Here is a 12,762-nt window from a genome sequence, read left to right on the forward strand (position 1 = left end):
GGTCCCCCCTACCTCGTGCTCCAGTGTTATGCTGAATGAACCCCCCCCCCCACGGGATATATGTGTGTGTGTGTGTGTGTGTGTGTCGCTTTTCAAACAGAAACTGACCATCACATGTTTTTGGTTATCAAGTTAATAATCTATTATCTAAATATATTTCAGAGAGTCCCTCCTCATGAATCATGCGGCACAAAGCAAATATGTTATTCACACAAAATACAACTAGACATGATGTCTCATCTATCCACGTTTGAAGTCGAGCCCTCGCTGTGCAACATATAGTCATCTCTCACAGGACTTGAACTGTGGAGTCAACAACCTTCTCCAACCCCGCCCAACTGAATAACAACAGGAACAGGACTTCATGTCAGGTGCTGAAAGGTTATGTACACTACAATATGCAATGTCCTGCATATGGCACACAAGCAAAAAAAACATTGAGAGCCAACATCACTTTCGATGGTATATAGATGATAGTTCTGGTTGCCTGAGCTGCTCCCAGTGCAGGCTGAAGAGAAAATTACACATTATCTTACTTCAGTAGATGCAATACATTTAAAAACAGGCTATCACAGCTTCTAGATCAGGGGTGTCCAAAAACCAGGGAAGATTTAGAAGAGCAAATATGGACCAAATAGAAGAGCGTTTGACAGAAGAGGTCCGAAAGTATGACCACTTGTATAACCCGTCATTGACGGAATACAAGGACAGGCAGATGGCCTGCATTCCTGGAAGGACATCCTGGCTAACGTCGGTTTGCAGGTCGCCGGTACGAAGCTGTGGAGAAAGATCAGGGACAAATTTGTCCTCCAGTATAAGTAATAAAGTAATAAACAGTCAACAACGACTGCCACACACAAAGAAAGCGTCTCTAAGGTCGTCTTCCACAAAAAACTCCACCTAGTGTTCTGGCGGTGAATTGCTTTGCAACACGGACAACCCTTGAAGAACCATAAATTAAAACGAGTCCATCGACACAACTGTGTGAAAAGATGCAGCCGCAGTTGCAGAACCATGCGCCGGCCTTTATTGTACGTCGTTTGGATAAAGGCGTCAGCTAAATGAAGTGTAATGTAATATAATGGACTATGGTCTACTGTATTGCACTTCTCAGCCTTGACTTGCCGCCACGTCCCCCTACAGAAGGATTTTTTCTGTATGTGGCCCTCGGGACAAAAAGTTTGGACACCCCTGTTCTAGATACAGCAGCTACACCCTATTGTCAGGGAAATATTAAAAACAAAAAGCTAACAAGGCGCAAGAGCTGCATGAATAATGAAGAGATTACAAAATGGTAATTGAGATCTGCCTTTGCTCAGAGTAATTCAGATTAATATCATTATACATCCATAACACCAGCAATTACACTAATCACCACAAAACTGATGTGTTCGCCAGGAAGCAGGAGCCGATACCACTTTAATAAAAAACCAAGCTTTTGCAGGACGAATAAGATGTGGATCATTATCATTTTTTCAGTCCCCCTGCAAATAATAATCACAACGAGTCTGAATTCCTTCAGAGCACACAATCTAATTAGAGCTAATGAATGTCAGATGAGCCGGAAAGAAGCAACGAAGCCCAACAGCCAAGTGTAGCCCCGCTCGCCACAGTGCAGGCACGACGACGTGAGAGTGGAAGTTTTACATTCACTGTCAAATGATCCGCTTGTAATAACAGGAACATGCAGCGGACATCGAACAGAGAGGATGTTTGAACTTTATTAAATATGCAACGAGTTGATGGACACACAAGGGATCTAAAGGTCAAATTCCTCTTGAGAGCATTTCAGAAGCTATTTACCACATCTGTCTTCAGTTGTAGGTTAACTGGATGTGAACGGTAAGATCACAATAAATCAGCCGTTACAAGCCGTTTCGCAGACGAATCAGTATTTATGTTTGATGATATACGGTGACATGAAAAATTCCACTCCACAGAAATTAACAATGTCAAAAAGATGTGCATTTATCTTTATTTTCTCATTTCATTCATGGTTAAACTGTCTCAATTAAATTTTGTGTTTTATACTAACATGAATAAAATTGAAGAATTTTCCTTTGATTTGTCTAACTCTGCCACAACCGCACACGAGTTGCTAGTTCAATTTAAAATGTAAATAATGTTTTACAGGACATGATCTGTGTTCATTTATTTTGATGCAAACCACAAGATTTTAATAGAAATGGATCTTGTCGATTCCAGGAACAGTTATAATGAGCTAACACTGTTACAATCTACACACAAGTGGTGTCTGAGGAGAACACACAGTGTGAACAGAGCACAGAGGGGGCAGTGATAGGAGCCTTCCACAGAAGTCATGACTCTCTGCAGTACTGAGCAGTTTTTTTGGACTCGCAGGGAAATGCGTCAGCAGCGGTTTCTGAACAGTGCTCAGGCCTGCCCTGCGTCCATGTTTGGATCAAACCGTGTCTCCGAAACAGCAGCATCCTCAGCCTCTGGGTCTCTCAGAGACAATCAAACAAATCAGAAAGCAGCTGAAACTATCTGGAAACTGCCACGAGGGACGGCGATACAGCAGTGAACTTTGTTCTGTGAAATCTGATGTTTGGATTCTTATTTAGATACGTTTTCCTGGGGGGCACTTCTGTCTCATTGCTCTCAAGCACATGCACTTTTGTCCTGGAGGGGAGGGAGGAGGTTAAAAGTCTTTGCAGAGGAGTCGAGTCTCAAGGGGGAAATCAAAAACACGTCTCGAAGCAGGGAGGAGGACGGCTGCAAGAAGACAGGTAAAGGAAGGGGAGGTGATGTGGACATCTGTTTTGTATTTACACACATAATAAGTAACAGGCAATTCAATTAGACGGGCAGAAAACCCTGTTACCCCTGGAACCCCGCCAGCAAGGACTGACCCGCTTAAATTCCCGGCTCCATGAATTTGTGGAGGATGCAGCAGACAGATCAATTTTGCCAAATGCAAAGTAATAATGTTCTTGACCGAGGTAGGAAGGAGGATTTCAATGCTGTTAGCAAGTGTATAAGATTCTTTTTATACTGTATATGTGAGGGGAAAAAAGTTGTTTATCGCCTATTGTCGCACCAAAACGTGACAGATTCCACAGTAGCTTCCAATTGACAGTTGGAGCCAAAGACTATATCTGTAAATTGAAAAAATTGAAGGTGTGAAAGAAGTCTCATGATTACATAAAGCTGTGTTGACAATGCAGAATAAGCTATTGGATCAAAAGACAATGCAGCAGGTTTGCCTACATTTTTAATAGCCATCAATCCAGCTCTCTTAATGTCAACAAGTTCCCACACCATTTCCTCACTTGGATACTCGCACCAACCACTGCTTGTTTTCTGTATAAAAGTCCCTGCAGTTCAACAGTGCAAACTCCACCTCAATAGATCCTGGGCCATCAGACAGTAGCATCCAGAGGAAAAAAGTTTTTTTGATTGGGACAGGAAGAAGAAACTTTCAGCTTACAGTCCCCGGGTGCTAGAGCCAATCTTAGCTGACACTGGGCGAGCGCAGGAAAACGTGCAAACCTCAAACAGAAAAGCCGAAGCAGGTTTTCAGGTTCAAATCCAGAAACTTCTTCTACATCTTTTGGCCTTTTGACCATTTCAATCACTAAATCCAGGTTTACTGAAGTACCTGGAAGAGGTAAAACAAAAGATCCACAGAAAAAACAACATCCTGACGTCCTTTCAACATCCGTCTCCATGTCCTCATTGACCCAGCCATGCTGCAAGGCTATTCCCAGTTCAGATTTCAGTTTCACCTGTTATGAACCACGGCCTTGACTATCAACAGACACGCACACTTCAAGCTGTTGTCAAAATGGTGTCGGCCACCAGAGTTTGAATAGCGAAGGGAAGGAAGTGGTGCAGGGGGAAGGTTACAAGGTTGAATGATGTTGCAATAAAAAAAAACGTTGGGATAAAAATCAGTTTTGCTGGGAGCACACGCAGAAGAAATGGCATTATCCTGGGATCTCACATAAACAGCAGCGGTCAAACTCAGCAAAGAGCCGGGTCTTATGTAAACAGGAGGGAACAGATATGCTAAAAACAACAGCATGGTGAGGAAAGAACAACAAATACAGCAGCTCGTTCCCACACACTCACATCCAACACATCAAATGACAATGTGGCTTTCGCTAGAAAAAAAGACACAAATAGATGCAGGGTCACATGCCATTCACACAAAAAAACTAAACTACCAGACGGCTTTTTGCTTATATAAGTAAATATTGGATTCCAAAAAGGAAACACAACTCGAGGTCGGGGAAACAATCCGAGGTCTTTTCCGGTGTGCAACAGATCCTTTGCACGTTTTCACTGCCGATGCACTTGCTCAGAAGACTGAAGAAGATATTGACACCGGACATTACAACGAGGCTGTTAATGAACTTTTATAGGGTTTTTATACAGTACATAACTGTAACTGCTCTTTTTTAAGTTGGAAACATGACTGATGATTAGGAAAGTTAGCTATTAACCTTTTAAGGTAATAAACCAACTTCATTTGATGAAACTGAATTTGAACGTTTCCTTTAAGTGGAGCATCGACCGACATCGCTTGGTTTTTCAGGAGAATTTCAGTACAAATAACCCATTCGAGTTAATTAATCTAATATTCAGGGAGGCATATTAACAAAAGCACTTAATGTAGAGGAGCCACATGGTTGGAAAAAATGTTTATGAGCAGCACAGGGGCCTGATAAAAAAACTGTGAAGTGAGCTGAGAACAGCCAGAACAATACGACAAGAGTTTGGAGCTTCAGCAAAACACATACGCAGGGAGTTGAGGTGTTGAACTTGTACGTGTGTGCTGCCGTTAAGTGAAGCTTTAACCAATGGTGGAAAATTAAACCCATTTGTGCAAGAAGCTTTATTGAAGATTCCAGCAGATGACGAGAAATGTTTTGAAAGTAATATTGATGTCGTAAAAGAATAAATACAACCCGGGGCATTTAGATTTTATGAGCGACGCGTAGGCTCAGCAGCACATTAACAAAAGATCCCTCGAAACCATCAACTGGGAGATTATTACAAGTCCAGACGCAGTAAAACATGACGACCTGAAATCAGTCTTTTCCAATGCTGAGGGCACCAATGCTTGTTTCTTCTGTAAACAGCTTAAACGTGAGGTATTTAACCAGCAGCTTTATTATTAAATACTAAACCTGATACATATCTGTGGTAAGAAATGTGATCAGAGGCCAATGTTGAGAGGTTGAGGGTTGGATTTATATTATTTGTATATTTGAGCTGTTGCTTGAAGATATAATAAATGTACCCAGTCAACAATAAAAAACCTTCAAACCTCACTCTGCTGTTACACACAACAATAAACTAGAGTAGAGTGGTGGAACATGTCGACCCGGCAGGAATCCACTGGGGTTTCTTTGACATTTCAGCCTCTAACAATAATTATTCGTACAGAAAGTAGGAGCTAAAATACATGTGCACCGAGACAGTGAAGAAAAATTAAATGTGATAGAATTGACATAAGACTTGTGGTGATTGAGTGATGTGTCCGATATAAAGAAACTCAGTGTGTAACTTTGGCTGAAATCAGATTTGTTGTTTTCTGACAATATTGCTTTTTATGGAAGAGGTTGTTTATGCACTGTTGGTTACGTTAATCAAAGGGGAAACAGGAAAACGTCTGAGTGTAAATTGCATGAATGCACTCGTGTTACACCTGTAGTTGTCTGCACCCTGTAAGAGTATGAAGCCAGCGGGGGTTTCTGTGGCAACATTTCATCTCTTGGACAAGTGTTTGTGCACCAATCACTGGATCAATTTGCCGATTAAGTTATTTGGTGCTACACAGGATGCAGTCATGGTGACAGCAAACGACACTGGATGAGAAAAACATGCAGGACTTGCCAACATCTGTTCGGGATTCTTTTTATACCCAATTGCCCCCTGTGATCAGCCAAAGTGCACCTTACTTCTGCAACTAATGCTTTTTGGTAAACACAACCACCTTAAAGCAAACAAATGGGACATAAAGTATTGACCAAGCTTAGATTCACCTTGAAAACACATCTGAAGGCAGAAGTGTTCATGCTTGTGCGGCCAAAATCTCAGAGGCTGGATGAAAAGTCTGCTGTCACAGCCTCCTAGTGGCTGCGTTAACACAGCTTCCCTGAAATCTCTCAAACAAGTCTGCACCTTTTTAGGACCCTGTAGTTTTTACATGACGGGGCTATGAGATTTTGCACAGGCTCTCCTCAAAGCCATCACTTATCTTGCACTGTTCTTGCACACACGAAAACTCACTTAAGCGGCCGAGTGAAGAAAGTGCATGAGAGGGGACCGTGATCCTTTTTTCATGTTCGTTCTCTGCTGCCCCTAAGAAAGTCAGTGCATGCCGCCACTGTGAGCAGCTTTTTGACATAAGATAAGTTCATCTTTATTCATCACACACATGGGAAATTTGCAATAAAGACGGGAACACCTCACTTCTATTGGATGGCATCTCTTCAACCCTCTGTACGTGCCAAACCGAAGTTTCATGAATGGAGAAAAGCTTGGCAGCAGGAAGCTTTAAAAGGAAATGACCATGTTCTGCACTGTGTGTGTACTCGTTCTTGTTCTTGCTGTGTCTTAAGGATCCTTTCCAGCAAAAACACGCTACTTGTCAGGATCAGTCCACCTCATGGGGACCAAAGTCCTCAGTCTTAGTCGGACCTTGCATTTACTTCCAATCGTTTTGGACAGCCCCGACCAATACCTTATCCCCAACCTTAATCATGAACAATTCGTGGATAACCCTTACCTAACAACATCTGACCCCAAACCTTAACCTTAGAAGTGTTTTGCATCTTCAGGACTTTTTCCTCCAGCACAAACACTGAGCTAGTGGGGACCAATAATGGAGAAGAAAGTCCGGTCCCAATGAGGCAAAATGTCATTCTTAGGCTTATTATGGTTGGGAATGATTTGTCGTGGTTATGGGTTAGGAATAAGGTTTTGGTTAAGCTGTCCACAAATAATGGAAGTCAACGCTATGTCCTAATACGCATAGCTGCACAAGCCTCTGTGTGTGCGTAGTATCAGCTCCCTGTGCACTTTCTCCTAAAAGCATTATAAAAACAGCACCTTGTTCCACATACCTGTTTCCACAGAAAGCTGTCCACGCCGTTTAACATCCAGGAAACAGCCACGTGGATGGCGGACAGAATAACTCCAGTGATGACCGCGGCGCGCATCCTGACAGGCAGCAGGGTGTAGATGACATGGATGAAGAACACGGTCCACCAGATGCCCTCCGACGCGCTCCTGGGCTGCACGAGCAGCACCCCGATCACCTGGATCACCAGCACCAACAGGATGACCACATAGCACACAATCCACATGTGGTCCTGATGGAAGCCGTTCCTGTTGCACACCACCATGAGCACGAGTGTGAGGAAGATGGCAACGGAAAACACCACCACGAAGGGGATTCTCGGCCCCGTCGCCCCACTGGAGCAGTGGAAGCCCAGCATGACGGTGAAGACCAGCACCAGCACCGCCATGAGCATGGTCAGGCTGCTCTGGTTGAGGCGGAAAAAGTAGCGCTGGTAGAGCCGCTCCAACTTCTCCGACTGGAATTTCTTGGATTTGAAAATGTGCATGACGCTGGTGCAGCACGCCACCAAAGAAAAGTTAACATCGGGCATGACCTCCTCGTCGTCGCTCCTCTGCTTGGCTCTGCTCTCCTCCAGACCCAGCTCCACGGACTTGGGTCTCACCTCGTCGTCGGGGCGCTTCGGGGACGCGCGGCCTCGGTTCTCCTCGCCATGGTCCTGCCAAGCCGACCTGGACCTGAAGCTGACCCTGCTGACGGTGGTGGAGGCTCGCCCGGGCTGCCGGTGGTCCGGATCATCCTCCTCTCGCCACCGACTGTTAGTCCGGGTGAGCTTCTTGCGCGGGGATCTGGCAGAGTATGGGCACCCATTGGCCACGGACTCAGACTCTCCCCAAGCTGCTCTGTGCTCGGTCCCTCCCCTCAGCCTCGGCGCACCGACACCGGGTGGGCTGACACTGTTTGATCTAGACATGTTGGATGGCCGGAGGCGACACTGGGATGTGTCTAAACTAATGAAAACTGCAGGGAAAGTTTTGCTCCACTGACAAACAGTGTCAGGAAACTATTTAGTCCCAACGAGGAGGCGCAACAAACGCGCACTGATGGAGAAATGTCCCATAGTTGGTCACAGTCTGTGCGCTTCCTATCTTTCTGATAAACTGGAAACTGTCACAGCTTGAAATGTTTACTCTTAAAATCTCTCAAAAGTCGACATGGAATTATCCAAATCAATTAAGAAAGTGCTGATTAAAAAAAACAGCCTCCGGGGATAAAAACAATTGATCATGCGCAAAAGTCACAAGGGAGCCAGTTGCGCACATGGGGGAGGAAACATGTGGTCCAGGTGGATTTGGCTCCACATCATTGGGCCCAATTAAGTACCATCCATGGAGAGGTTGCACGGCAGTGCACAATGCACACGATGAAAACCCATCACACCCAAGCAGATAGTCCCTGGAGATCATGGCGCACCGCCGTCAATTACACCGTGGATCCGATATATCTGCGCACATGTTTCCTGGGCTCTTGTGAGCGGTTTGTGCGTAGGAGACACGCTGGAGGAGGATTCACAGGGTGAATCCCAAGTCGTCTGTTCCTCCGAAACGCACCGTAACATCGCAGCCTGCACAGCGGTGGGAGCCTCACGTTTGGCCGCCGAGCATCATTACGATCCTCCGCACACTTGCGCGGATGGGAGCGGAGGAGACAAACTCACCGGCCGCTGCTCCTTCTCATCCGGTGGCAGCCGCTAACAACACCCCCCTGGTCCATGGTGCAGCGTGCGTTTGCAACACGGTCAGTTCGCCGTCAGCCTCGGCACCGGATCACTGCCCAACAGCTGTCCATCACTGTTCAATTCCCCCAGGGAGCGACTTGGGCTTTGGTTCAGCAGCCAGGGCTCCGCGCACGGACAACCCGCGGCATGCAGCGTCTACCCGGCGGTGCCAAAGCGCGCACTCTCCCCGGCTCGGACTGTCCGCTCGGTGTCTGGTTCGGAGCGGGGCATCATCACATATTTACCGCTGATTGCTGCTCTGATGGTCATTCAACCAAGTGTGCTTCCTGCAGCCCGCCTCTCCACCGCGCTGCAACTGGAGGAGAGGAGAGGATGAGTCACACTCCGGTGCCTTGTCATTGGACAACGGGCCCGTCAATCATCGTCTGAGGCTGCGCGGCCCCCGGGCGCTTTCGATGAATGGGCGGGGTCTATCTTCACAGCTGGATGAGACCACACCACCTCCACACACACACCCACACACACCCATACACACTCTGGGGGTCCTGGCAGTGTGTAGAATGTATCCTCCCCTTCCAAACATGAAAGAGAACCTGTGGTACCTTCAGTTGTCATCAAATCTCAAAAGGTGTTTCACTTTGTCCACTACTACAATAAAAATGGCAGCCTCTAAAGAGAAGAAGCCCCCTGATGTAAATATAAACTATTTGAATATAAAGGGCCCATTCTTGGGTAAATAAAGCAACTTGTGAAAACATCACTAAGAATATTTTATATAGAACTGCTGTCAATATATCCCTTCACCCTAATAGTACACACCGGAGCTTTTAAATTAGGTTCTATAATTTAGGCAAATTTAGATTTTGTATCATAAGTCAAATTTAGTTTAAGATTGTATATCCTTTGTCGTCTTTAGTTTTAGATTTAATATCATTTGTCATCTTTAGCTTTAGGTGTTGTACTTTATGATTTTTCGACATAGGCTTTGCATTTGGTAGGATTGGTAAATTGGTAAAGATTCTTTTCTCAAAGGTATATCAAATGTAGTTTGGTTTGGGAAATTTACACATATTTTAAATTTTAAATGATGAATCAAAAATCGAAAGCTATCATCATGTTCAGCTCTTTTATCTTTTCTAGCTAAAGTACAATAGGGTGGGTGTACCTGCGGACTATTACTTAATTAAGAACTAGTATAAGATGGGGTTAGAAAAAATATGTGTCCCTTGTGCCATTATTTCCAGTGGCAGTCTACTACCATTTACATCCATGAAAAGAGCATTTGTGCCATTTAGGTTCACATTGTGTGCTAACAAATACAAATGGGAGGCATGTGATAGGGAGCCTCGTGTGTTTGCTGGGACCAGCTCACCTCCAGCTGAATTCCCTCGGCTGCTTCTGGAATTCATCAAGGGTGAAACAGTGTTAACGGATAGAACAGGAGCGTCCATTCAAAACCGTCTTCATCAAATAAAAAGGGAACTCGGATATAAATCAGATACAGATTTGTCTTGATTCCAGTTGAACTGCTTGTTTCCTCTTCTTCTCCCATGACTTCTTTGCTTGCTCTCTTTAAAGTCTCACACAAACACAATGTATTGCTGAATAATGCAAAGGACTATTTAACTCAAACTGACTAATGTGGGTGTGAAAAAGTGTTGATTCCTCCGCTGACATTGTCTGTTCCCCATCACCAATAACTACAAGTTCCAAGTGGACACATGTTGTTTAACAGGTACACCTCATGGAATGAAATACATTCTTTTACAATAGCAAACTACTTTTTTCTACAACATTTTAATTTGCCTATAATGAACGAGCACCAAGCATATCTGTGATGTGAAGCTCAGCTCAGAAGCTCAGAAAAATCCAGAACATCATTTTAAATAAAACAAGTACATAAGCAAAAAGCACAAACATTGATAATTCAGCCCCAAGTGCGACCTTGAGCCGAGCAGAAGGTTGACGGTTGAAATTGCGTGTCCCTCTCCCACAACAGCTGTTCCCTAAATCTTCAGTTCAACATATTAAAGATTATGATTAAGATTAAGATGCATTTATTAGTCCCAAACACATGCACAGACATGCAAAGGCACACTCATGCAGATAGGGAAATGAAACTTCTGCTTTTGGCCCATCTGGTGCAGGACACACAGAGCAGTGAGCGACCATGTACGGCGCTCGGGGAGGGGGAGTTGGGGGAGTAAGGTGCCTTGCTCGGGGGGCACTAGACAGGGTAGGGAGACTCTTGGATTTTTGGACAGATCAATCCAGGTTCGTCTTTTGTTGTCTCTCCGTGGAGTCGAACCAGAGACGAACCAGAGACCTTCTCTGCCAAGAGTCCACGTGTCTGCCACCGCCTTTCCCAAAATAATAATAAAGGAGGGCAAGTAGGCTGCCGGCTTACCAAGATAATATCTATCACATGTTATTTTGATGTAAAATCATGACCCTCAGTTATTCAGGGGGGTTCTTTATTCAACATTTAAACTGGGGCAGCTTTAAAAACTTATATTTAATAATTAAAGGGATAGTTCACCGAAACATTTTATTTCACTCATCTACTCACCACTATGCCCCCGTACTGCTCCTGTGGTGTCTGTACAGTTTCAACTGTTTTTTCACACAAATTCAAACCAGCAGCTCAGTTTCATTTCATCAAAAAGTTGACATCTCCTCCAATGTGTAACATTTCATATTATGTATACTCTGTGTGATCGCATGTGATGCTCTTTACATCACTTGTTTATCAGTGATGTGATCGGGCCGATGACAGACTGACGTGTTGTTTCATGTGACAATCATTGGCTCTTCTGTTGCTCCTGAACGCACCTGAATGTTCAGGAGCTTGAAATAAAAGGCCAGTGACATGATCCGTGTCCTGAGACGTGCACTTCCTGACCTGCCGCCAAAATCCATTTTCATTAGTGTGAATGCATGACAGTGTGGATAATGAGTTTAAAAGCTTTGTCTGAGCTGGTTTGCATCTGGTGAAGCCTTCCAGTCCCATTAAACTGCACGTCCTGTCGTCCTGCATGAGTCACTGGTACATTTAAAGCAAACATGGAGATCATCAACTGGTTCTTCCTGAATTATTAGGTGCAGTAAAACCATGTTATAGGTTTATTGTAAATATAGACTGATGTTCATTCCTGTAAAAAGTATACTGGCCCCATGCAAAACCTTTGTATCAAAACTTTATTCAATAGAACCAGCTCTGGAGTAACATATGCCATGCTTTAGTGTTTTCTTTTTTTAAGCCATGTTGAAACACAGGTCATCATTTCAGGCGTCCACATTTCTACCTCATGCAGTTTTACAACGAGCTGCACTTCTGCTGCCTGCAACACATTTCAAACAAGCATCCAATATCATGCTCCATAATTTTGAGAGGATGAGGAGAAAAAAGACAAACACTTTGCTGTTGCTGCAGAAACAAAGGAGTGAGAGACCGTTTTGGAGGTGGACTAATAAGAGGATGATGAGTGTTAGCTTCTGAAAGAAATATTTTGAGGAAACAATGAATAGTCTGTTCACCCTGGTGACAGAAAATACTTCTCACTTACCTCTTGTGCAAAAGTACTGAGATATATTTGAGATATTCATTTCTAAGTTTTCTGCCTTTCAAGAATATTGATTAAATCTAGAAAGGCACACGCACATTAAAAAGTGTATGATATCAGTCACTCTGGATATGACAGAGATCTCAATGTAGACTCTATTCATTTTAACCAAGATCTACAGAATATAAAATGTAATAAATACCAGATTCGACAATTGAGAGCAGTGGCTCCAAAGCTGTGTTGTGGGATAAACTACTATTGGTGTAACATATGTGCATTAGATCCATAGATACATTTTTCTGGCCGTATAAAGAGATGTCTGGCAACTTTTTTAATGTTCATTTTTAATGCTGTTAATTAGATTAAACTCAAATAATATGTTCTGTTATGGAGGTGGAAATCTCAAG

At 43.9% G+C, this 12,762-nt stretch overlaps 1 protein-coding gene across 1 annotated transcript in view; it reads right to left on the bottom strand.

Moving 5' to 3' along the window:
• Positions 1-9,473, bottom strand: part of adcy5 (adenylate cyclase 5) — a 69,166-nt gene extending 59,693 nt beyond the window's left edge. The window contains exon 1 of the mRNA XM_062403218.1: positions 7,098-9,473. Within this exon, the coding sequence (XP_062259202.1) occupies positions 7,098-8,027 (930 nt within the window). The 5' untranslated portion in view covers positions 8,028-9,473. The remainder of the gene's footprint in view (positions 1-7,097) is intronic.
• Between the last annotated feature and the right edge of the window lie 3,289 nt (positions 9,474-12,762).

The sequence above is a fragment of the Platichthys flesus genome, chromosome 13, assembly GCF_949316205.1.
Source record: "Platichthys flesus chromosome 13, fPlaFle2.1, whole genome shotgun sequence".
Classification (NCBI taxonomy): Eukaryota; Metazoa; Chordata; class Actinopteri; order Pleuronectiformes; family Pleuronectidae; genus Platichthys; species Platichthys flesus.